This window comes from Asterias amurensis, chromosome 5 (genome assembly GCF_032118995.1).
Source record: "Asterias amurensis chromosome 5, ASM3211899v1".
NCBI lineage: Eukaryota > Metazoa > Echinodermata > Asteroidea > Forcipulatida > Asteriidae > Asterias > Asterias amurensis.
The window spans coordinates 841,843-869,074 of NC_092652.1; the positions used below are offsets into that span (position 1 = coordinate 841,843).

A 27,232-nucleotide genomic window follows, 5' to 3' on the forward strand; every position below is an offset into this window, starting at 1 on the left:
GTTAGGAAAACCCGACTTAGAAGCCGGTTTCTGTGTTTGATGTAGTGTCAGTTTATCAGGTATTATTTACCTTATTCAGCTGATCTGGTAAAATATTGAACTATAATTATTGGCGATTTGGTTGATTCATTGGCAGGAAAAGTCAGGTCGCGTTTGTTTTCAATGGTGGTTTTAAGTAAAACTGCAGCTGATAAGGCAACTCAGGGTAACTCAGGGCAACCCAGGGCAACTCATGGCAGCTCAGGGCAACTCAGGGCAACTCAGAGCAACTCAGAGCAACTCAGATCAACTCGAGGCAACTCGAGGCAACTCAGGGCAACTCAGGGCAACTCAGGGCAAATCAGGGCAAATCAGGCAAACTCAGGCAAACTCAGGCAAATTCAGGGAAACTCAGGCAAACTCAGGGAAACTCAGGGCAACTCGGGGAAACTCGGGCAACTCGGGGCAACTCAGGGTAACTCAGGGCAACTCAGGGCAACTTAGGGCAACTCAGGGCAGCTCAGGGCGTAGCTCACTTTACCCAGGGCTGGTCGTTGGTTCTAATCCGGTTCTAGTCAATTGTTCTTTGTTAACCCCGAAGTACAAAATGTACAGTCAGTTTCCATTGGGATGGTTCATAACTTGATATTTTAGCTCTGGGTACATGTACAACAACAACCAAATGTTTGTTAATGTAATATTATGAACAAAAAACATTTGGGAGCAGAATGCTCCAAGTTGATCCTTAAAAAATGTGTAAAAATGCAAAGAATGGGACTATCTGGAAAAATGTGAATAATATTTTTTATAATAAAAAAACATTTTGAGCATTGTGTATAATGTTTATTTATTATTGTTGCTTTGCTGAGACAGGTAAAGTACACTACTTCCCTTGACGGATAAAATGATATATTTACATAACTTGCATCATTTGTTGGACAAAATTGTAATATTGTTATGTGTAAGTTTGTTGGATAGTTTTCACCTAAGGAAAATAAGCGGGGGACGGGGCATGGTCCAATGAACACAACGCTGCTGCAAGTTGAGTCCACTCGTGTGAAATGTACCTCTGCTCTACATAAGCGCGGATCCATTGTCTTTTGAAAGCTGAACCAAACCTACACGTATAATACTAACTTTATTCAAAAGTTTCTGTGTCCTATATATCTTTTCAAGTAAATACTGTAAGTTGTTGATGTTTTTCTGGAGCTGCGTTCAAAAGGTTTAATGAAAGCGCCAATGTTTGTTAGAAGTGGCCTTGGTCGGCAACCTCAATGCGGTATTGTGTCATGTTTTCATAGCGAGGGTACCGTTATTAACAACCCAATTCAAGTCCAAATCACATGCATCTTTGTATCATTTGCTTGTCTGTATATTACGGCACTCATGTTTGCGTTCAAAAGCTCCGTTACCAAACAATGTTTACCTTAAGCTTGTGCGTCAACAACTGTATTCCTTAATCTTTGCGGCCAATAAACTGTGGAGTGAAATCCGAATTGATGCACCTTGATAACCTATCAATTAATCGCTTTATTAAACATACTAAACCACTCCCCTTTTGGTAGCTCGAAGTCCATAACAATTCTTGCGTAAAGAGTTTTGGTCCGACAGTGTTGTTTGTAGTTTTCCAGGCCCCATTATTAAACCGTATTATCTAGATAAAGGACACACTTTTGCACCGGGCTAGGCAAGTTTTGTAAACCTGATAATTACGAGACTCATCATAATAATGGCAAGGTTCTTGTTATTATTTCTAGTTTGTGTTTTCTGTCAGCTCACGGTTCGAGGCCAGGACTTGATCAATGACGAGGGACAGGCAATAGCATGGTTGGAAGAGTATAACCAAATGGCTATGAGCGTGTATTACGAGAATACAGTAGCGGCATGGAGCTATCAAACAGATATAACCGACGAACATGAACAGGAATCGGTAAGAAGACATATTTCTTTCGCTAACCACTGGTCCCTTTACTTTTAGTAATTGCCAAGTACACGTATATCCTCACTAAATGTTTTTCAACACGCATATAATGTGAAAAATTGGGCTCAATTGGTCATCGAAGTCATTACAGGAAAACAAGGAACGAAAAACACCATTGTTGCATAACAGAATAATGTGTGCTCTGAGATGACTGAAGCCTGTCTCAAGTTCAGTAAGGACGTTTGGTACGACCAAATTCGGTAAACCCTTACTCTATGGGAAAACATAGATAGAACTTATACGATAACCATGGAGCCATTATATGCGATCTAATGATACCAACTAAAAACAAGTTAATACCTGTTTAACATAACAAAAGAAAAAGGACCACGTATTATTACTATGTGGTCCCTCTGTAAACCAATTATTAGACAACAATCAGAGGAAATTGAATCGCCTTTCTTCTATATTCACAGCTGTGTATAAGATCAAGAATATTCCCGATGGAGTTTTAATTACTCAACAGAACTATTATAGTACTTGCTTTATGATCCCGCCATCTCTGTGAAGGCAGAATGTGGGAAAGATACCACCCCATCGGGCATAGGCTTGATACTTCATGGTGGCAACGAAGGCGATTGCCTCCATGCCCCCCTGGTCATTGCCGTGATGCCCTTGAAATGCCCCAGGAATTTATAATTTTCTCATATGGTGCCTTGGTGCCCTTACCTGACGAATTATACATAGGTCTGCCACTCTCCATGGTGGTACATTGATTGAACTGGACTGAGTCTTTAGACCTTGACGAATCATACATGATAGATCTGCCACTCTCCATGGTGGTACATCATACATAGGTCTGCCACTCTCCATGGTGGTACATCATTATACATAGGTCTGCCACTCTCTATGGTGGTACATTGATTGAACTGGACTGAGTCTTTGGACCTTGACGAATCATACATGATAGGTCTGCCACTCTTCATGATGGTACATCATACATAGGTCTGCCACTCCCCATGGTGGTACATTGATTGAACTGGACTGAGTCTTCAGACCATCTATACTATTAAAGCCCTAACCTGCGCCATATCGAATTAAAATTAAGGTCCAGTGGTATGGCATCCTGGTAGAATTCAACACACGAGTATGTCGTTTCAGACGTCAATTGCTAGACTTCAAAAAGCCTCTTCCGAACTCACTATCGACTCGTCTGGTTTGCTGGCTGAGACCATTGAGACGAGCCTTCTGGTTTGGTCAGAGGCCGAGCGATATCTCTTAACATTCCGGTCATCGTATTGTGAGTGTTGTAGTTGTTTGGTTTTGAGACGGGCTACCTGTTGCTTGGTCGAAGGAGGTCGCCGTAGGCTGCACACAGAGCCATTCCTTCAGGTTGGAAGTGGGTGGCGACCTCGGACTTCCTATTAATCTCCCTCCTGACTACTGCATTTCAGAGTGACCCATTTGATGTTTCATAGGGTTGCATAAGCAAAACATCAACAACAAAAATCCTAACAAATCATCACTTTGTCATTTTTTAATATTTTCATAATCTTAAGCCATCTTGTGGCACAGCTTTGACACCCTGGGTTTTTTTTTATACCTGTTGGCCTTAGTGTGCCGTTACAAAACCAGTATTGGCCCAGAACAAGTTTTCTATACCATCAGACTAAACATTCACCATCAGATGAAAATTCAACCATCATTTCCAGTCGTAATGTACACATTAATGCTTGTGTATAGTCGCGTTCAAGGCGTTTTCAAAAATACATTTCCTCTTTCAATAAGTTAGTCTCTTCTACAGTCGTCAGTATTTAATAAGTTCATATTTCCTCAACCACAAAAGCTATTTTGTCAATCTTTACATCATACGAAAGAGCTTTACGTACTTCACAAAAAAGGAGATGTTGGTGACCTTCTCTTGACCTGGTTTTGACTTGTCTTAAGCAAGGCTATGAAATGAAAAATTTCCTAGGTGCGCCCAGTAAGCATAATTGATCGTTAAGCAGCTCTATTAGATTGGGTCCTGCTCTAGCAGCGGTAAGAGATCTGCTCCAGCAGTGCAAACCTTTTAGGTTCAAATCCCACCAATTTTATCAAACACATTGGGTTAGGAGTAAAGGGGTTAAGTTTTGATTTAAAAAATTAGATATGTACACCGAACAAGTGTTTGTAAATATACAACCACTACATGTCAAAAAATTCTTTATAAATCTTTTTCGAAAGAGCCATATACCTGAAGATACTCGTGTAGTGGTTAAGAAATGTCAGTTTTTAGATGTGGTAGGCAACCATTATAGAGGGAAACCCCAAACAATCACGTAGGGTCTGAACAATCAATCCACACGATTCAAGCCTTCGTCCCTAGATTTTAACTGGGGTGCACTAAAAGTTCACATGCTAAAATTGTCACCTTAGTTTGTATTTGTGAATTATTCATGTTTGGAGCATTATCAAGGGTTCCAACAGCCGGTGTGGACGTTTTTTATTGTCATTTATGAGCTAGCAACTATTAGTGCAACTTTTGACATTACAAATAGTATTAACTCCCCATTTAACTGTTTACATCTGTTTTCATGAATATAAAAGTCATCAATAAAAACTTAATAATTTTTCTTTAATGACTTGTATATTTATGAAAACAGATGTAAACAGTTAAATGGGGAGCTAATAGTTGCTAGCTCATAAATGGCAATACAAAAACGTCCACACCGGCTGTTGGAACCTTAACAATGCTCCAAACATGAGTAATTCACAAATACAAACTAAGGTGAAAATTTTAGTAATATTATCTTCGCAATCATATCAATCTGAAAAGTACAAATCAGTACTTGCAGTAAGTGGAATAATTATGTCAAACAGCTGTGCAAGAAGAAATTCGAATTAACTCAAGTTTGTAGAACGGAGACCTAATTATAATTTTCGTTAATTTTTTTTAGCATGACATCATTAAATGTCAGGTCATGCAAATTCAATGCTTATAGTTAACCAAAGATATATCTCCTGAACCACGTGTCATCGAGTCGTAATGTTTTCTCTTTCTTGTAGCTCTTTGGTTGGACACTTCCCCTGCATGTGCAAAAGTTGCTGTTTTAGTAAAAACAAATTCCTACGATATGGGCCAAGAGCTAAGCTATTTCTTTATTCCTTACGTTTTCTGACATTTTGTTCAAAGATCATTTCGACAAGCGTAATTACACCGACCGAATTCAAAAGTTAAGGAGTCTCGAAACGGCCTGAATTGTGCACCACTGCATGAAAACGGCTTTGATCTGTGCCCATCATTTTTCATCTTTTGGAATCGGCTCGGAAATGCGCCCAACGTTTCCCATACTTTTTGGAAGCGTTTGGGATAAGCACGGACCGTACCGCTTTTTCCATGCTTACTTACAATGCCTGGAAAATTGCTGGAATCATTTTTCCGATAAGCATCCACTTTGTTGTTCAGTGTGTTGAAAATCGCTGGAAATCTGCGCCGGCCGTTTCATATAATGCTTGAGCAGCACTTAAAACAAGAAATCAATTGTTCTTTGCGCTGATGACATGTCCCCATACAGCTTGTCAATATTACAATGGTCGCTAAGAAACGCAACATGTTTTTATTCTTTATTCGTCTTTGTCGAAAGAACCATAAACCCAAAGATACTTGTGTGGAAAAGGAGTAAATAAATATCAGTTTAAGATGTGGTGCGCAACCCTGGTAGAGGGAAGCCCCAAAACAATCACGTAGGGTCTGAACAACCAATCTACACGATGCAAGGTTTCGTCCCTAGATTTTAACTGGAGTCGACATCAGTAAAGGTCACATGGTAAAATTTGCACTTTATAGTTTGTACTGGTGAATTATTCATGTTTGGAACGTTATTAATTAATCCAGGGTTCCAACAGCCGGTGTAAATGTTTTGTTATTGTCATTTATGAGCTAGCAACTATTAGTGCAACTTTTGACATTACGAAAAAAATGTTAGCTCTCCATTGAAAGGAACACGTTGCCTTGGATCGGTCGAGTTGGTCGCTGAAAAGCGTTTGTAACCGTTTGTTAAAAATGCATATGATTAAAAAGATTTTAAAAGTAGAATATAATGATCCACACAAGTATCACTCGAAATTGCGTGGTTTTCCTTTTACCTCATCGACTAACACGGTTGGCCAATATCCGTCTACATTATTTATAAATAATGAAATTGTGTATATTAGGATTATTTATATATAGTGAAAGATTTCATACGACTATATATAAATAATTGTGTTGTGAAAAACTGATTATTTGTAAACAAAGATTAAATAATGGTTAAATAATAAATTATATATTAAACAATGAATTATTTGTAAATAGTTGCTTTAAACAATAAGTTTACACTTGGCACCTCATAAGGGAACGTGTTCCTTTAATTGTTAGTTGTTCGAGCAACAGCCTTTTTGATGCTAAATTACCATAAAACACATCGAGAAAAAAAACTTTGCATTTTGACGATCTATTTGACGAGCTTATTTCATTGACTCAAACACTGACCCTGACGATATCCGAACACCTTGTGTTTGTTTCTACAAACACTAAATTCTAGTTATTATTGTTTACCAGGACCAGGTTAATTGAATTTTTCACCCTCCATGGCGGGGTGTCTGGGTCTTGATAACCTTCGACCCTTAAGAATAAGTGAAATGAACGCGTAGTAAATTGTGTTGTTCCTACATCTAGGGGTTTCACCTTAACGTAATCACAGTGGACTGACAAGCTGACAAGCAGCTTTAGACCACTTCTTGTTATTTAACTAGCCCGTCAGCTTTTCCAGTTGTCTACACTGTTTTTAAATTTAATACGGATGCTTTTTAACTTACACTATAGCCAGATTACGAAGTTTGCCTGGTCCTCACATGTTTTAACTGGTTGGTCACAACAGGCCAGTGGACCAGGGTTGCATGAAAGCGTTATTTCAGTGACCGCCCTGAGTCAACGCTGTACTGCGCCATCAGCTTGTTAACACTACAAGCGGTCGTATGGTTCGTACACACATACTGGTCACCAACCATGATGACTTTTCCTAGCTATATGCTTTGATGAACAAGCTTAGTTCATGGCTTAATACTTTGTTATATTTTATTAACTCACTTCAGATTTAAACAGAGTTAAAAAATAAAATAAAAAACACTGAAATGTAATATTGAAGAATCCAGACAAGATAACGGGTTGGGGAAAATCTATGCAAAGTGAGATGTTCCTAGAGGTGTATCGCAACTCGTGAGGAGTGTGGGTTCGAGTCTAGAGTCCCGGTCAGGAACAGGAATGGTAAAATAGAGAAAATGGGCAAAAAACATGGCGAAATATTATACCATTGTATGATGTCCTAGCTCTGGGATTCGTGTGTGCTTTTGCTAGCTTCCTCGCTCCCCGACCAAAGTGACTACAGACGTTTTGTAGTCACTTTGGTTGGGGAGCGAGGAAGCTAGCAAAAGCACACACAAATCCCAGAGCCAGGACATCATTTCATTCATAAAAAAACCTAAGTTCAGATATTCTTTTGAATATTTTAACTGTGCGTAGATGCATGGTTCATTGAATATAAGTGGGTGGTTGTGGCGACAACAAACTTGTATCCTTTTATCATCATCAGCCTGTAGACAGTAAAATGTAACTTCAAGGGCTGATGGTTGCACGTTTGGAATTGTTTCGATTAAACCCGGTTCAATTGTATGGCGAAAACAAACTGTTATCCTTTTGAACTGAATGCATGATTTATTATGTCAGTTCTTTCCACGTAGCTGATATACATGTCAAAACGTGAGGCCGGTATAACAATTTGCACGTACACCATGTAGTTTTAGTTGGAAGCAGTTTGCTAACTTTGGCTGCAGGGGACTATGGTACTTTGAAATAACTCAGAATCCCTTCTTTCCGAGATGGCACATCTTCGTCAAACCCGTATTTCCGAGTTGTTTATCTTGCATTCCGTGTTTTAGCAATACGTTTTCCGCAATTGTGTATCTGTGAATTCTATGTTCGTAGAACTGTTCTCCTTGTTTCCCATGATAAATTATCTTGTTAAAACGTAGTAACGTGGATGGTCATACGCTTCTGTATTGAGGAGGTCGTCATCCCGAGATAAATTATCACGGGAAGACGACATCTACTGTTTGTCCTGAGATAATTGTGCCGGGATCTCAACATTTTGGATGGCACCTCCAGAGCTCCGTACCTACGTATAGGTGTCACTGTACTTTTGAATTGCACGGAGTTCATAACTATAAGCGACAGTATTAACAACTGAGTATTGTGATTGTAGTAACAAATCCCAACGAGGATGAGGAGAGGGCGGCAAGTGTAGGACGTTTATAACATGGAGGTCTACCTCCATGTTTATAGTAATTATGGGGAATGTTGGGGCTGGGGTTTGGGACGGGGTGCTCTAAGTTGGGGGGGGGGGTATGGGTTTGTCAGTGAGTGGGGGATTTGGTATGGGTGCGCTGCAGAGGGCCACATCGTTTTTGTAGCATTTTTGAAAACTATGCGAGCTCGTTCGAATATTTGCTAGACTCGGTTTCACTAAAGGCCAGTGGACACTATTGGTAATTACGCAAAATAAATGTTAGCATAAACCCTTTTGGTAACAAGTAATGGGGAGCTGTTGATACATTGTGAGAAACGGCTCCCTCTGAAGTAATGTAGTTTTTGATAAAGAAGTTACTTTCCACAAATTTGATTTCGAAACCTTAGATTTAGAATTTGAGATCTCGAAATCAAGCATCTGAAAGTACACAACTTTGTGTGGCAAGGTTGTTTTTTTTCTTTCATTATTATCTTGCAACTTCGACGACTGATTGAGCTCAACTTTTCACAGGTTTGTTATTGTATGCATATGTTGAGATACACCAAGTAAGAAGACTGGTCTTTGACAATTACAAATAGTGTCCAATGTCTTTAACTGGAAAGCACTCTCAATTGCTAAGCAATTGCTGTTACATTAATATCATTCAATATGACAATATTGACAACGAGTCAGAAAGATGAATGTAGCGCTTTTGTGTTTCATGGAGCTCACATTGTTAATCGGCATGTGCGCATCAACGGCGCACACAGGATTATTTTGTTTTCTTGCGCGGTGATCAACATTTGATCGGGTCGGTCGGTATCTGGTTTCATGCATATTCAGTAAAAACTATATATCGCGGGTAAAAAACTTTACTATCCGGCGTTTCTCAAACTTAAGTGTAGTACTAGAAAACCATTGAATGCCGGAGCGACCAAGAACGACGTGATATATATTTTATCCTGGACAACGGGTTTCAAATGCTTAATATGTTATTGTTGCAAGTTTACACAATTACAAGGGAGTTGTCATAAGATCATTGCATACGATGTGTTCAAAATCTTTCACCTCGCACCTCGCACCTCGCGTTATCGAATATCCCAGAGAAAAGAGTTATTTTGGAAGGGGAAAAAATGCGAATGGCAAAGGAAGAAAAGAAAATACTTCCACCGGAAATAAAAACCAAAAACTACACACGCATTTGCGACTTTTCTCCCTCGGCTCTTCTTTCCTTTCCCATTCCTCCCCTCCCCCATTATTTTTCCCTTTCTTCTTCTTTCCTTCCCTCTTTCTCCCCCGTTTTTTCTTTTTTCTTCTTTTGGGGGGACCCCCCCCCCCGGGTGCGCCGTTGGTGCGCATCATGGATGCTATGCGGCAAATGATATGAGTTTCTGACTAAAAAGTGACATGGTGCAAATTATATAAGTTATTGAGGTGGCTCACAATTTGTCAAGTGATGTTTAATGACATCCGTTGACTATTTGGAAGCTGCCTATCAGAGCGTGACGATATCGATATGAGTTACAGTTCCCCCGAGGTACAGCGGTCGCAAAAATGATTTTAGCAGTCAAAAGGATCAGTCATTGGATCACTGAATATTTTATAGGTTACATTAAACTGCATCATAGTGAAAACTATTGATATGTCTGGATGAGATATGCCTACATTTAAATTTAAACAATTACATGCGTCTGAATTGTCAAACTCATCCAATTATTGTAGCAAAAGAGTCGGTGATAAATCACTTAAACTTGTTGTAACAAACAACATAGCAATTGTTTTTCGATAAGTTGAGAGTACAATTTTAGGTTATACAACTTGAAGCTGTCACAGAAAGCTTATGGTGATACTTCCATTGCTGAAAAATATTGATATATGTTTTGTTTATAATATAAAAACTATCCGCACAAACAAGAAGCCCTAACCCCATAAGAACTTTTGACACCTACAAATTGATCTCGTCTTGACATCCTGCCCAATCTACATGTCGCATAACTTTAAATACAATTCCTGATGGTAGTCAGGTCGATAAGATATAATATTCTTTCATTTTTTTCCAGCATACAGTTTTTGTAATCCCGGGTCAGGGGCGCAGCGAGGGTTACGTTAGTACCAGAAGGTAGTCTAATTTCCGAGGACATGTTGCTTGGTGCGCGTACTACTGTGTCCAACTTCTAAATCAACTGGTGGTCTCGGGCTAGTAATTAGAAACAGACACAAAAAACAGTACATTCTATGCGTATCCCGAACTATCCTAAACATGGGTACATCTCTGTTCTTATTGATGTTGTGTCTGCTCCGTTGTTACGTCGTTCAAGGAGGACAACAAGGAGCATTAATTAATGATGAAACGGAAGCCATAGCGTGGTTAGAGGACTACAATCAGCAAGGTATGGTTGTATACTCAGACTCAACTATTGCCGCTTGGGACTTTTATACAGACTTAACAGATGAACACCAAGCCCATATGGTAAGTTACCCCGGCCTGCTAGCTGGCTGCATGGTGTGGTTACGTTGTATGGCGGACAGCATGTTGTTCCGTATAAACCAAGGACCAGGCTGCTTTATTTCATAAAGCTGCTTATTTTAGCACAAACAGTAAGCATAACAACAATGCTCACTAGAATAAGCTTATCAGCTAAACTACCATGTTATACTTGTACAATTTGTGACTGTTATCCTGCCGATTTATGCTAAGCAGGCAATTGCTAAGCAATAGTTACTGCTTAACAGCTCTGGCCCATGTCCTTAATTGGCCTATGGTTGTTCAAACCAAGTAGTTACGCTTAGAATAGTTTGCTTGTGGGAAGTTGATATCCAGTGTTCACTGAGTCGATTTGAAAATTAATACACCTGAGGTGTGTGTGTTTAAATTCAAAATGTTCGTTGTTTAATGGTCATTGGTCGAACGTAAACGAGTTTTACTCAAAGCCATTATTCACTTTCGGAATAGAAAACAAAATAAAAGTTCACAGATTTACCAATAACTTACAAGGCTTACAGAAGCTAATGGTAAAAGACTTCTCTTGAAATATTATTCCATGAAATGCTTTACTTTTTGAGAAAACATTAAAACAATTATCAATTCTCGACAACGAGAATTACGGATTATAGTAAACACATGTCATGACACGGCGAAACGTGCGGAAAAAGGGTGGGTTTTCCCGTTATTTTCTCCCGATGACCGATTGAGCCTATAAATTTTCAGAGGTTTGTTCTTTTAAATTCAAGTTGTGATACACGAAATGTGGGCCTTTGGACAATACTGTTTACCGAAAGTGTCCAATGGCTTCAATCAATACAGTGTGATAACATTGTTCAGAAAACATGATATAATAACTTGTACTAAGGAAAACTTAATCCAGTTAATGAACAATAAATAGAAAATAGTTTGACGTTAACATGTAGGAAAAAGAAGAAGCAAAAGCTTGTTTTTCCTCTTCCCTATAAAGACAAGGACAATTTACACAATAACATAGAGGAGATAGTTGCAGTGTTGATAAAACGTCTGCTTGTCAACAGCAGCTAAATACATACGAGTACCAGTTATCAATTCTCTAGAAGTGGTCCGGCTGGACAATTCAGCTTTGAAATAAACCCTTAAACTAATAATAATTATGAATGGTTGTCTAAAGCAAAAAGCTGTGGACACTCGCCCATCCCTTTTCCTATCCCTACCAATAATCTTTCCGCTCCCCTTCAGATGCCCCTCATTTCCAGGTTAACGAGTCAATTAATTCGTTAACTCAGTCCACTTGAATCATTATATAAATTTCTCCCCAAATCTTAATATCAAATTTGAAAATATTGATGTTCCGAATAATGTCGGCGAACCACAAACGGTAAATTCTGAACGAAATGCACCTTAAAGGTCATTCGTTATTACAGAAAATTAATACATATGGGTATCTCATATGGTGCTTAAAGAGAAGGTACACCTTTGGTTAATTGTCAAAGACCAGTCTTTAGTGTATCCCAACATAAGCATAAAATAACAAGCCTGTAAAAATTTGAGTTCCGAGAAAATGATGACAGAAAAACACCATTGTTTGACGAATTTCTGTGCTTTCAGATAGGAATAAAAGACTTCTAGCTAGAAGTCTTTTATTATTTTAGTGAGAAACTACCTCTCTCTCAAAATATGTGCTACTTCAGAGGGAGCCGTTCTCACAATGTTTTATACCGTCAATAGCTCTCCAATGCTTGTTACAAAGTCAGTTTTTAAGTTAATATTTGTTTTGAGTAATTACCAAACGTGTACCTTGTCTTTAACTTGATGATGAATTATGCGTTTTGGATTGAGTTCTCATAATGGATGTGCAACGCAGTAATTTAACACCAGTTTGTTTGTCTAAATGGGCGTGTTCCGGATCGATCCCGTGGTGGACTTTATTGGAACTGTATATTGACTTTGATGATGGTAAACCGTTTGACTTCTGATCCGTAATGTTTGGTGTTGATCCAAATCATCGTACCACCAGCAACGCAAACACAATATCGGCACTCATGTACTCTTGGCAGACATTGCATTTGGGGAAAGATGCGTATTTGTTTTATATCTGGAGGAATTGGGGTTATACTGGGCAAAACGACGGCCGGAGCACGTCTTATAACCTTGCAGTTATTTATACAAACATTTATTGCACAATAAATAGGTTGTTGCTGGGATGCCGTGCATGGTGTTGTAATGAAATCGCTACGATTTCGTTATAAAGTTTTTGCTGTTGTTATTGATATTGATGTCATTGTTTTCACTGTTAATGTCTAATTATAAAGCGCTGATCGTGCTTTTTGGAAAAAGCGCTTTTTATTATTAATATTCGTTGTTCTCATTGTTGAGGATACAATAAGTTGCACGCTGTAACGGGGTTCCATGAGTTTTGTACATCATCGGGGGCAATTGTATATGTAAAGTTGGTATAAACAGTTCTTCGCCAGCTGCGGATCCCATGACCGATTGAGCTTGGTTGTGATTAAAGTTTCAAAAATGTGTTACTTCATGTAATGTGTCATTTTAGAGTGCAGATCAGAGTTATTGATAATTCTCAAATGTTGACCGGGGGCCTTTAATAGTTGCTCGTCCTTGACTGTTTACCTGTCATGTTGGCTTCCTACTTCGGAATTCCTGTTGCCAAGGGAGATCCAAATTGTCTGGTGGTTATTGATTGGGCATCTTAGTATGGGGTACCCATGATTGGTTGATTGGTAAGTGGTTTGACACCGACTCGTCAACCAGAGCATTCCCACACTCAGTACGTTGCAATTGCGCCACAATGAGCATCCGGGTAGGTAATTATATAAACACGTTACTTCAGAGGGAGCCGTTTTCGCAATGTATTATACTATCGACGGCTCTCCATTGCTCGTTACCAAGAACGTTTTTATGCTAACAATTATTTTAGGCAATTACCAAAAGTGTCTTTAATCTCCAAAACATGGTTGAGTGAGTCTGAGTGGTGGCCCGCTCAAGCTCTGGCTTGTCTGGTCCGAGTTTGGGTTTGAGTTGTTCCCTTTAGCAAGACACAAATAATATTGTTCCGTCCTTCGGATGGGACGATAACTGATGCAGGTCCCGTGTGTTGTAATTTACGTAAAATAACTCAACGTGCACCTATTCTTAAGAGGATGAGTTCGCTCCGCTGTTTTCTGGATGGTTGGTGGCAGAGTGTGCCACAGCACCTTGTCAACTGTCACATGGTGCTACCGCACGGTCTCATAAAGAGCGTTTGGAGACACATTCTGATGTGATAAAACGCTACATAAGAACCGTGCAATATTTATTGATTTGAAGATCAATAATTCCAACATTTAAAGGCATTTTTATTTTTAAAAAATGGTTTTATTACACTGAGAAGATGTGACTTTGAAGAGCGTATATGTATTTGCCATTTCTAATTAATAACATTTTTATTGCACAATTATTCGTCAATCAGACACTAACTCAATGCCGTTACTATCATGTGTTTCTGGTAATCAGTGGAGACGTGACGACACAACGTGTTTGAGATTGACTAGCATTGCAAATTTAAATCAAGTCTTCCATCACTGCTTGTATTTCAGATAGCAGCCAATTTAAAGTCTGCTGTATTTGAGAAGGAAGCCAGAACCAATGCCTCTCGATTCAACACGACCGGGTTTAGCTTTGATACAACTCGGAAACTTGAAGCTCTGAAGACCATCGGTGATGCTGCTATCGAAGACCAGGCTAAACTAGAAGAAGTATGGTTTAGTATTGATCGATGTCTTACTGTGATCATTGCTTAGCTTTGCAAATGCCCATCAAAGGGAGACTTTCATTATATGTTAATGTGACTTACCAGGTGAAATCCTGTGCTCAGGAAATGTGAGCTTGCACAGAACTACGTATGCAGTGGAAATAAAATACATGTTGAGTATGCTGTCATTTAGTGTTCCAAAGTCTCCCACTAAAAACAGTACATGTCCAAAATGTTACAGATAATACAATTTATTAATGGACACCGAGGCGAGGTTGTTAAAATCAACACAATTAAGCAAAACAACAAGCCAAGGACGATGACAAATCAAAATCTAGGCCAGACAAGAAGCGAAAAATTAAAGAACAAATAAAAACTGCAACCAGATAATAGACTTGACAACAAGACTATAAATGATCAATACCAAGTTTATAAATCTGGATTTGAGTCAGATGTTTGTGTGATACAATTATCTTTCTTCCAGTAAACATTGTTGTATACAGTATTCGTGTTCTCGGCAACTATGTTATCAAAAAATTAACGTCTGTAATCAAGATTACAATGACAGACCTTAAAGGAACACGTTGCCTTGGATCGGTCGAGTTGGTCTATTAAAAGCGTTTGAAACGGTTTGTTATGAAATGCACATGGTTAGAAAGATGTTGTGAAAGTAGAATATGATGATCCACACAAGAATCACTCGAAATTGCACGGTTTTCCTTCTACGTCGCGAACTATCACGGTCGGCCATTTATGGGAGTCAAAATTTTGACTCCCATAAATGGCCGACCGTGTTAGTCGACAGGGTAAAAAGAAAACCACGCAATTTCGAGGCATATTGGTGTAGATCATTGTATTCTACTTTTACAATAGCTTTCTAACCATATACATTTTACAACAAACGGTTACAGAACACTTTTCAAAGACCAACTCGACCGATCCAAGGCAACGTGTTCCTTTAACATAATGTTTGCGTTCAACTTCAATTTAAAACCACACGTAACGATATGGACCATTAGCAAACCATTATAGTTTACCCCCAGTGCAGAGTTGACCCCTTATTGGGGATGCTGATCCGTTCACGATGTCTACCCCCAAGACGGGGTGTTTTAGTTTGGTGTGATGATCAAATAATTGTGCGGTATGTGGGAACGATGTTGAATTGAAACAAAAAGCTTAGCTATAGGATTTGTCTCAGTGTTTCATACGGCGGTTTGAATCGGTGGTTTGAACCGGTGGTTTGAACCGGTGCACCGGTTCAAGTGTCGAGAACCCAGATTGACAGTCGCCTAACATCTGATGTGTTATTTGTCTTCAGCTCAACAATGTCCTTGCCAGTTTGGAATCGAGATATTCTAAGGGAGAGGTTTGCCGAGATGACGGCCGCTGTCTTTCACTTGAACCAGGTATACTAATATTAAAATTATGTCGTGGACATACGGTTCATGCTCATACAGTCAGAGATCATGACTTGAGCTTTGGTGTTTCCGATAAAAGCAGCGTATGGGTTCCAGTCCAACTGAGCAAGATGCTATGGGACTTTTTTAAAGGCAGTGAACACTATTGGTAATTACTCAAAATAATTATTAACATAAAACCTTTCTTGGTGGCGAGTAATGTGGAGAGGCTGATGGTATAAAACATTGTGAGAAACGGCTCCCTCTGAAGTGCCATAGTTTCCGAGAAAGAAGTAATTTTCCACGAATTTGATTTCGAGATCTCAAGTTTAGAACTTGAGGTCTCGAAATCAAGCATCTAAACGCACACAACTTCGTGTGACAATGGTGTTTTTTTCTTTCATTTATTATCTCGCAAGTTCGATGACCGATTGAGCTTAAATTTTCACAGGTTTGTTATTTTATGCATTATGTTGAGACACACCAACTGTGAAGGCTAGCCTTTGACAATCACCAATAGTGTCCACTGCCGTTAAGCTGTTGGTCCCTTGTACTATAGGCAGTGTACGTAAAGAGAACCTAGAACAGGTGGTAGAGTATAGGTTTATCTCAGTGTTTCTGTGTGGGACTTTTTTAAGCTGTTGGTACCTTGTACTAGGCAGTGTACGTAAAGAGAACCTAGAACAGGTGGAAGAGTATAGGTTTATCTCAGTGTTTATGTATGGGACTTTTTTAAGCTGTTGGTCCCTTGTACTAGGCAGTGTACGTAAAGAGACTACCTAGAACAGGTGGAACTAAGAGTAGGGTTAATCCCAGTATTTCTGGTTTACATACCAACCACCCTACTTTGTTTACAGGTTTTAGACTTCAGCTACAGTGACTAAGTTCACATACACCATTGGTTTCACTACCAGGAATATATACAAACAAATATGCCAATGTGCCAATGCTAATAACAATACAAATATAAACGTGTTTTAAAACACTGGCAACAAATAATATATTTCCTTTGTCGTTGGTGTGCACGGCATTATATGAATTAAGTTATACCTACAACTGTAGCATATCTTTTAAGCACCCCACGTTTTGTTTGGGAACCTTTGACTCAGATGGTGTGCTGTTTTCCATATTATCCATGACCATAAACTTCGTGAAATGTTGTATATACATGTTTTTGTTTATAGATCTTACGCGTATCATGTCAACATCAAGAGACTATGCTGAGCTTAACTGGGCGTGGCAAGGATGGAGACAGGCTGTAGGGCCGAGTGCAAAGGAAGACTACAAAAAATATGTGGAACTGAAGAATGTCGCTGCTGAGGCGAACGGTAATTGCTATCTTTCTCAAATATATCGATTATATTCTAATTAATTATCTAATGCTGATCGATAAATCAGTAACTTATTTATTTCTGATGCCATTTTAATGATGTGTGTGTATTAATCGTGAACAGCTTCTTGATCAATAGTGCTCAGCAAAGAGCTGAGGGTTTATAACTATGTATGATTGAATCAAACAGTAGGGTTAACCTTGTTGCCTTTACCTACCTATGTATAGGATATGAAGATGGTGGTGCGTATTGGAGGTCGTGGTATGAATCGGACGATCTTGTTGAACAGACAGAGAGACTATTTGAAGAGCTAAGCCCTCTCTATGATAACCTTCACGCATATGTACGAAGAAAACTCTACAAAGTATACGGGCCGGACTACATCGATCTTGAAGGACCAATTCCAGCTCATCTTCTAGGTAAGGAATACTCACTGGGATAGAAGGAAAAGTTGTCAAGAGTGGTTTTGGTCGGGGAGTTGTTATACTTCTGAGTTGATTGTTGGTGTGTATGTTGGGCATGTCTACGCATTCAAACCGAGGACTTTAACAAAAGGGGATCCGGGAAAAGTCACACCGAGGACGTCCTCAATTCGATTTCGTGTACAAAACCAATGGGGACGTCTGAAAAATAAACTATGTCCAAACAATGGGAGAACAAAGAGAAGTCCTCGGTTTACACCATAAACACAGCTATGTGCGTGTGCGTGTGTGTGTGTTTTGTTGTTATTGTTGTTGATATTGTTGTGTTGTTTATAGAGGTAAACACCACTGTTGATAATGAGCCTATATATACAAGAAAAAAACTTTTCAAATGAACATTCAGGGGGAGCTAAAGGTACAGCAATTTGTCACAAAAAGTTCAAAGGAAATGCACTTAATGAGTTGTTGTCACTAATTATCTTCCTTTCACTTCAATAGGTAACATGTGGTCACAGTCATGGCTTAACATTCTGGATTTAGTACTACCCTATCCTGACGCCAAGAGCATCGACGTTACACCAGTGTTGGTGCGCGAGGTGGGTTTATACCATCGTTAACGTAGAAAGGTTACGCTGCCCTTTCCCTTTCAGCCCTTACTATATGCTTTTGTACTAATATTGTATATTTGTCAACTTATGGGTGGGTGGAGGGGGGTTCATCCCTTCGTCATCGACATCTTACACTTACTAGTCGATTGTGCCTATTTGATCATTAACCACTATGTTATTGTGTGTGTTGCGTTCTTTTGATTAATACACAGTTGCGTGTACCAAACCTCCCCCTATAGCTGCTGCATCTGCCGATATCTTTGCGAACACGTCTTCAGCACGCCCTCTTTCAAGCCAAGCCCCTATAATTCAACACATGATACACATTCTACTCCCATTGCAATAGACCCGACTTATCTGTCAGTGAGACACACTTCGTAGTTTTAAATTCTACCCATATTGACCTAATAGTGCACCTCGTGTTATCCGCCTTCACTGCGATCCACACTACTCTAACCCTCAACCCAGGGGATTTTCCCATTTCCTACTTTTAGGTTTGTTCTATTTGTTTTGGACTGTATTCTCTATGAATACGAATTGAAAGTCGATATATTTTTGGTCTGTACCTAGGCCACCTAATCTGGAGAATGTTCCTTGGGACTCAGTTAATCTTAAGACACCTGCTCTATACCAAGCCCCTCTCCCATTTTACGTGTTGATGAATTATGCAGCTATCCTTGTTTAGGAAATCAAGCACTCTCTTTCATAGATTTTTCTGTTTTTTGTTTAAACAAAATAATGCAAATTGAATACTTGCTTAGCGCTTAATTTTTTATAATAAATGCAAAAACAGATGTCACTGCCCTCCTCTTTTGATTCAATATAAACATTAAAATGTTGTTGTACATTTGGATCACTGATACAGTACTGGTATTTGCTATTCAGATTTGATTTAAATTGCAGACTCCTGTCACCTCCCTAGACTGGGTTTTAATTACGGTTGATTGATCGATCGAATGCTGCCTAAATAATAATTGGTTTTTCGTTTACTTTTAGGGCTATGACGCACAAAGAATGTTTGAAGTATCTGACGAGTTCTTCGCATCACTAGGACTGATCCCAATGCCCAAAGAGTTTTGGGAACATTCTATGATCGAGAAACCTGATGACAGGGAAGTGGTGTGTCATGCGTCCGCATGGGACTTCTCCAATCAGAAGGATTTCAGGTAAAGATTACGTAACTGAGACATATCCACCCCAAAAGACCCACTAAAACTACCGGTTCAAAATTGACCTGGATTATGGGTGCCAGGAGACCAGATCAAGCTGACCAGATAATAGGTTAAACAATTTTTTGTTTTTAGCATTTCAGTTTGATCCGTTGTGCGTCATGTGACACAGATTCTGGGTCATACTGACCCATGTACTGTCCCAGAAATAGGCCATCAAGGCCCATGGGACTCCCCAATCCGAGTAAATGTTGACCCGGGATATTTAAGAGTGTGCATTCTTTCAATCTACTTGCTCAATTCTAAATAAGCCATCAAGGCCCATGGGACTCCCCAATCCAAATAAATGTTGACCCGGGATATTTAAGAGTGTGCATTCTTTCAATCTACTTGCTCAATTCTAGAATCAAGCAATGTACGGACATAACAATGGACGATTTCATCACCATTCACCACGAGATGGGGCATATTGAATACTATCTTCAGTACACGAACCTGTCTGTAATATATCGTGGTGGTGCGAATCCAGGATTCCATGAAGCTGTAGGGGACACTCTCGCTCTCTCAGTATCAACACCTAAACATCTTAAAGCCGTGGGACTACTAGATGAAGTAGAAGAGAATGACGGTGAGTTTAGCTGACTGTGTTTAGACCAAAAAGACATTACCATAATGGATGAAGTTCAGGTCTTTAAAATAAAACCATTGTTGTAGTCAACTTCTTTTTAATAATAATAAATATAGCTCATTCTGTAGGGCCTCAAAGCACTTCAAAACATACCAAAATCAGGAACTACATATTTAGTCGAGTATCAAAGTAGTACCAGAGAGTGGCTGAGTAGCCCTCGAAACGATAACTTGCACCCACGAACACGAGTCTCCAAATACCGAGTAACCTTGAGTTCTCCAGCCGAGTACAAAGTCTTTGGACAACTTGAATATTATAATGATTTTGTCATTTTTACAGAGGCTGATATTAACTTCTTAATGAGTATGGCACTTGATAAGATAGCATTTCTACCGTTTGGATATCTAATGGATAAATGGAGATGGGCCGTCTTTAAAGGTGACATCGATGAGCAGAATTTCAACGCTGAATGGTGGAAGCTGAGGTATGCATGTCACAATGCATCTGATTCTTAGTGATTCAAAAAATGAGCGCGTCACCAAAGCGACGTGCAAAATTTCAACAGAGGGCGCTGCAACCGTTAAGCAACTTTTAACAAACATGTATTACGCTCAGATTAAACCAACCCATAATGATATAAATAAAAAGTAACATCAGCATGGGCAACTCTAACCCCCGCGATCCAATGTTAAAGTGCAGACCACATTGTTTCAAACCTTTAATAATGTTCTTCTCGTTTCTATTTATAGGACACAGTACCAGGGCATAGTTGCACCAACAGTCAGATCGGAGGCGAACTTTGACCCAGCAGCAAAATACCACATTCCATCCGACACCCCGTATATTAGGTATAGATTTACCTCGGTATCAAGTATCGATTTTAATTAGTTTATCCAATTAAAATGATTCTATTGTTAATCTATTGTATTTCTCTGTGACATACTTTGGAGTGATGAGTGCTCAATGTGTGGCACGATGTAACCCACTTTCCAATGGTGGCTTTTTGTATCATTTCATAATTATATGTTGTGAAGCCAATGAATCTTGTAAAGCGAACTTAATCACTGTACTAGTTATAATAATAATGTGCATATAATTGCATATCCACCCTCTAGTCCTCAACAGGTTATTGCAAATACTTCTTGTGTTGTCACCGAAATTGTTATCAGCTGTAATAATTCTCATCGAATTCCTTTTCCTCCTATATAACTCTCACTTTCGTTTTTTGTTTTATTTCAGATATTTTATAAGCCATGTTCTACAGTTTCAGTTTCACAAATCCATGTGCGACGCCGCCCAGCACACTGGACCACTTTTACGATGTGATATTTACCAGAGCAAAGAAGCTGGCAAGTTACTCGGGTAATAACATTTGACTTTCACAGTGCTGTTCAGAAACATAAGTTTCCGATCAGTGGGCCTTTATGGGACGGAACAACCCACACACTGGTTAAGGGGGGGGCTACATTTGGTAATCACTCTCATTAATGGCAGCAACAGAATGTGAGGTTATAGTACAGCAGTTTTTGATGGTATGAAGTATTTTAAGAATTTGTTCATTTCGAAGTAATAATGGTTTAGGACAAAACTATTAGTTTTTATCCACCAAAAATTGAATCTGAAAACAATTGAACGTTTCCAAAAGGTATACCTGCCCTTTAACTGGGATTTTAATTAGATTCTGCTTTCAAAATTGGCTTGACCATTTATGGGTCAACTCGACATAGATTCTGGGTCGTGCTGACTCAGAAAAAGGGTTCCATTTGACGCGGGAGTTTTGAGAGTGAAGTGAGTGAACGCAATGTAAACACGATTTACACGTGGGGTTTAATTGTAATATATTTTAATCAATGTTGTTCCTTCCTCCAGTGATATGTTACAGATGGGAAGCAGTAAACCGTGGCCAGAGGCTTTAGAGAAAATCACCGGCTCACCTATCATGACAGCCCAGCCCTTAGTGGACTACTTCCAACCACTTATAACATGGCTAGAAACTGAGAATGATAAAATGAGCGAAGTGCGTGGTTGGTCAAAGGACTGGGTACCAAAAGGTGAGTTTACTTAGTGTGGAGATGGGTTACTTAAAGGTACAAAGAGAAATTATGGGTACTTTCCATGTAGAGTTTCAATCCGATTCTCAGCGGGAGGCTAAATTAATAGTCGCGTGGGGGCGGTAGACTGGCCGGGTTTACTTTTCGCAAACACTCGGGACATCGTATAATCAATGGAGAAAATATTTACCGGTTAAGTCCGTATGCCGCCACCTATCGTCAAGGCAAATGGAGACTGATCGAAACGGCATTGTACTCATGAATCATGTGCCATGGAAAGGGGCAGAGTTAAAAATGTAAAGGTTGATTTGAGGGATGAGTAAAACTTGTTATATAGACGAGTCATGATTATTATTCAGGGCAATCTTGAGAAGGTTTTCCATGCATGAATACGTTTGTGGGGAAGGGTGAGCAGAGATGGCGGTGGGCCTTTCTGCTGTATACACCAATTCTAGTGCCATTCGAATACATTATTTATTGAAACAAATCACCCTTCCATTGCATTTCGCACGCCGTTGCAACTTGAGCTTTCCTTTTCAATTTGTAAAGATAACATTTATCCTGCTTGTTGGTACTTCGTGTTATGTTTGCTTGTTATATTTCATATATAGGTGCTTAATTACATTATCTTAAAAACGGTGACAAAGCCGCATTACTTAACTCGTACATTGTCAATTTGTCTCTTTATTTCAGAACCCCCAACTTACGGAACAAGTGGTGCTCGTTCATCGATGATGATGTCAGTATGGGTAACAGTTACTCTGGCATCTATTGCATCATTCTTCAAACTGTAAATCAAGCTAACGTTTTACATGAAATCCACCCAAATAGTGTTCCTAATATGTTCAGTATCTAGAGATAGGATTAATGCTGATCCCCTAATGAGATTAATTTACTAAGGATCTACCTCAGACCAACAAAATCCAACACCTCATAATGTTATCTCAACACCATACTGGTATTAATCAGACAAACTGCTGGACTGTGATTACAAAGGTTTTTCTGATCCCATGTCAAACATAATCTAATTAATTTTATAGTGCAGTCTTTAGTCCAAAACAATCAATTAAAACATACTGTTAGATTATTCTGGATTATGGAGGGTTGAATGTTATTCATTTGATTGGAAATATAATGATTGTCGTAATGACATTCTTGAAGACGGTTCCTAGTCAGCTATTGCTGGTGAGTCGTTTTCGAAGCGGAAAAAAAAACGATTTAGCTCTCATAGAAATATTTTGCCTAGCGGTGTTCTTCTGAGCAGATTGGAAAACTGTCAGCTTTACATGTATATTACAAAAACACACGGCGTGTGATTTCTCGACACGACAGCCCTCCGGACGAATCAAAAACGACTTCAGAGACAGCTGATTCATTGAAAATAAATACTTTGTGATTTAATTCCATCATTTATCGAAGTTGTAACCTACTGTTAAGCGTGAAATAAACAATAAAGAGCTAGCAATACTCATGAGTAAATTGGATAAGCGAAGCTTTTTGTGAAGTTGTTATCGTGTATGTCCTCTGAGAGCAAGAAGTAATTTTTGACCAATAGGGCAACTTATTCAAGTTGTCTTACGAGTATAAATAAAGTAAACATAACAATAATAAACGACAAACAAGCAAACAGTAAAGGCATCATCAGATAAAAACACGTGACTTGAAGTCACAATACAACAATATCTATTGAAGTAATACCTCCTTGTTCCAGCTCATGATTTTCCTGGTAGAAGAGCTCACAGTTATATATTTCTTTTCAAAAAAAAAACTATTAAAGGGTCTGTACATGTACGTTTGGTAACGACTCTAAAATTAATGCCAATAAAAATTTGCATGGTATATAGAAGTACAGTATCTTCGGATAGCATAAAATGCATTTTGAGAAACATTTCACGTTGAAGTACTGCGATTATGGAAGAATACATGTATATAACTTGTTATCGTTGAACATTTGAACAAGTTAGACAGTGTACTCCAATAGCAGATAACTCCTCTGTGTGGACATAACTGCTCCAGATTTTCGGCAAAGTTTTTTTCTCAAAAACGCCATTACCTTTTGAAGTGAAGTTTTTAAAGGCGTGAACACTATTGGTAATTACTCAAAATAATTGTTAGCATAAAAACTTACTTGGTAACGACCAATGAGGAGCTATTGGTGGTATAAAACATTTTGAGGAACGGCTCCCACTGAAGTAACGTAGTTTTCGAGAAAGAAGTAAATTTCCATGAATTTGATTTTGAGGCCCCGAAATCAAGCATCTGACAGCACACAACTTCATGTGACAAGGGCGTTTTTCCTTTTATGATCTCGCAACTTTGACGACCAATTGAGTTCAAAGTTTCGGAGGTTTGTTTGTGCGTGTTGAGTTGCACCGAGTGAGACGTCTGTTCTTTGACAATTACCAATAGTATCCAGTGTCTTTAGCGGATAGTACATGTACATTATTTCCTTAACTAGAGAGTAAAACAAACATTAGGTTCCAATAACCATCTGAGCTTGCGCACATTACCAAGAACATTGGATTAACCTTGCAACTTCCACCAGTACCAAAGTGCCACATTTGTACAAGTTTATTAATACGTACATTTTAAAACTCTTGTTGTTACAGAGTTTTACTTTATGCGTTGTTTTAACTGGTCTCTCGATTTAGAGTCTCCAATATTATTAATTTATGTTAATATGAATTGTTTACTAAATATGATAAAGGACCCAGAAATTGTTTTAGAACTTTATTTTAGCAATGTTTACAATGTTTTTACTTAGTAGTACAATATGAACATAGCTAAAGTTATAGCTTACAGTTCTTCGAAAATTGAATAGCTACAGGAAAAAGGTGCATTTTAATATGTAATATTGTGCGTTTTTTCTGAACGGTAAAACAAAGCCGCACGTTTATGAACCAAGTAACACACAAAATTACCCAAGTGCTTCTGCACTGGCTAATAAGTTGACTCAATATTAATATTAGTGTTATTATTATTATTCAAATAATTACACCAGCTTAACATCTATCAACGAAAAGAATGGTACATTTTTGAAAACCTCGTAAAAACACCAACGAGCTTAATAACATGCAAACTTGCGAAGTGGCAGAACTTAATTTTGAATTTCGGGGGCATTAAATTAATTGTTGCATTAATTTGCAGAGTCTTAAATGTATAAGCAAATGAATGATTCATGGTAAATACCTACCACCCTTTCCATTATACGCTCTTGATTAGCGCACATCTAAAATTTATTTCCGTTTGGCCCTCTTCTTTTTAAAACTAATTTTTTTACAAAAATAGAGAGATATAACATTATCTGTGACCCCCAGCAAAGAGAGTTTAATTGAACGAAGTGGACATAATGCATATTCATGTAATATGAAAAAGAAACATGCTAATTAATATTCTATAATACGCTATCTACTGTAAGATATACATCCTCTTTGTTGAGGGAAATATTGTTGAACTAGACTGAGCTCTGGGAGGTTCCATACTCAGATTAAGATTACATGTACTTCAGGATATTGGAATCATAAGTAAATATCAAGATATCCTGAGATAAGTTATCAATTAATGACGACATCATCTTCCCTGATAAATCATCGTGTGACCTTACATCCTCAAGATATCTAGTTCCCATGATGAGATATCATAAAATTTCAATAATATTATGTCGTCATCCCGAGATCTCTGAATTTCGTCATCTTACGTTGCAGTGAATTATTTCAGGATCTCGACAAGTTGGATGGCACTTCAAGATCTCCGTAGGTAAACCATGACTGAACCTACTATTATTTCAGTGGATTGAAAAGTCAATGAATAAAACTTCCCTCGAAAGCATGGAATAGTTTTGTTCAATTGTGGCGTGCGTACACTCGTGAATGATCCCCTGTCGCTTCACCCAGAAGTCGTTAAAACAAAACAAACAAACAAACAAACTAACAAACAAACACCACATTAAACAATCAAACAAACAAACAAACATACACAACAAAACAAAACAAATAATCAAACAAACAAACAAACAAAAAGAGTACAGTTCTGAAAGCTAAAAGGCATTGTGTGAAACGTGCACTTTCTTTTTGATGGTGAATTGTTGTGGAAGGTTTTACAGTTACAGTTTAAAAATATACTTCCCCTGATAATAATAACACACGAAACAAACGGAATAGGATAATTCTGACTTTAAGTATCATTCAATTATTGTTAAGTAACCGAAAATAAAAGAAACTTTTGATTAGTTAAAAATAATTGTAAGTAAATCGTTCATCGCCACAAAACACAACATGACCCCAACACCTACCGAACCCCAAGGCTACCATAGGATAATTAAGATGATAAATCCCAGCCGACATTGTCACCGTTTTGTTCTTTGAGCCAGACTAGTAGCGGGGCAAAGTACTCCTCGATGGCTGAGGGATCGATAAAGTCTTGCCCGGTGAGTCTCTCCAATGCCTCCCACCATGGAACACTGCAACCTAGCTCCAACATGTCCCTGGCAATTTAGAAAACAACGTCAAACAAAATCAGAATCTGTGTAAGCTTTAGATTCAATCTCTATTCAGACTAGTTTGACTTAACGATATTTTTACAAAAACCTACTCATGAAAAATTAAATTTAGATGTTCCAAACTGACATAATGATATAAATGCACTACATATTTAATTAATGGCCTAGAACATATTCAACGGTATACTAGTAAAGAGCGTGTTGCAAAATAAAATGCTAAGTAAACCTCATAATAAGTTAATGTTAAAACACTTTCTGTTAAATTTTGAAGAAGAAAAAAAAACATTTCATAGGCCTACGATCTGTTAAATTGTTAAATAAATTGTACAACTATCAACGCGCAGAAAAAATGCACACAATTTTTAACTTGGAATAGGAAAAAAACATTATGGCAAAATGAATAAAACACGAGTATTGCATTTAAATACATGAGTTTCACAGACATTATAAAATGCACAGACATCTTTAAAATGTAAAACACCATCTAAAGCAAAATATTAATCCAATTGAGTATACAAAATATTAATGCAATAACACAATATCACTCATATAACAAAGAAGTCAACATAAAACATGGATATTTTGACAATATATGGCAATATAAACAGAGTAAAATTGAACTTCAAGTTGAACTTTCCCTCTCGTGGGCTGAATAAAACCACTTTGGTGAAATAAAGGCTTGCTTTGGGACATGCTTTTATATCAAGT

General features: G+C 38.3%; 2 protein-coding genes across 4 annotated transcripts in view; one reads left to right on the plus strand and one right to left on the minus strand.

The window, feature by feature from the left end:
- The first annotated feature begins 1,589 nt into the window (after positions 1 to 1,589).
- LOC139937080 (angiotensin-converting enzyme-like) lies at positions 1,590 to 23,505 on the plus strand. Of its 2 annotated transcripts, none has more exons than XM_071932069.1 (13): positions 1,590 to 1,909; positions 14,266 to 14,424; positions 15,739 to 15,826; positions 17,002 to 17,145; positions 17,376 to 17,567; positions 18,069 to 18,166; positions 19,175 to 19,344; positions 19,752 to 19,975; positions 20,315 to 20,459; positions 20,725 to 20,823; positions 21,215 to 21,337; positions 21,845 to 22,026; positions 22,720 to 23,505. In XM_071932069.1, exons 1-13 carry the CDS (start codon positions 1,709 to 1,711, stop codon positions 22,818 to 22,820), a joined length of 1,926 nt encoding a protein of 641 aa, XP_071788170.1. In that variant the 5' UTR covers positions 1,590 to 1,708; the 3' UTR covers positions 22,821 to 23,505. The 2 variants fall into 2 exon arrangements, with proteins under 2 accessions (XP_071788170.1, XP_071788169.1); XM_071932068.1 differs by lacking the exon at positions 1,590 to 1,909 and adding an exon at positions 10,367 to 10,675.
- Positions 23,398 to 27,232, minus strand: part of LOC139937079 (angiotensin-converting enzyme-like) — a 34,028-nt gene continuing 30,193 nt past the window's right edge. For both annotated transcript variants that reach the window (XM_071932067.1, XM_071932066.1), the window contains exon 13: positions 23,398 to 26,509. In XM_071932067.1, the coding sequence (XP_071788168.1) occupies positions 26,344 to 26,509 (166 nt within the window). In that variant the 3' untranslated portion in view covers positions 23,398 to 26,343. The remainder of the gene's footprint in view (positions 26,510 to 27,232) is intronic.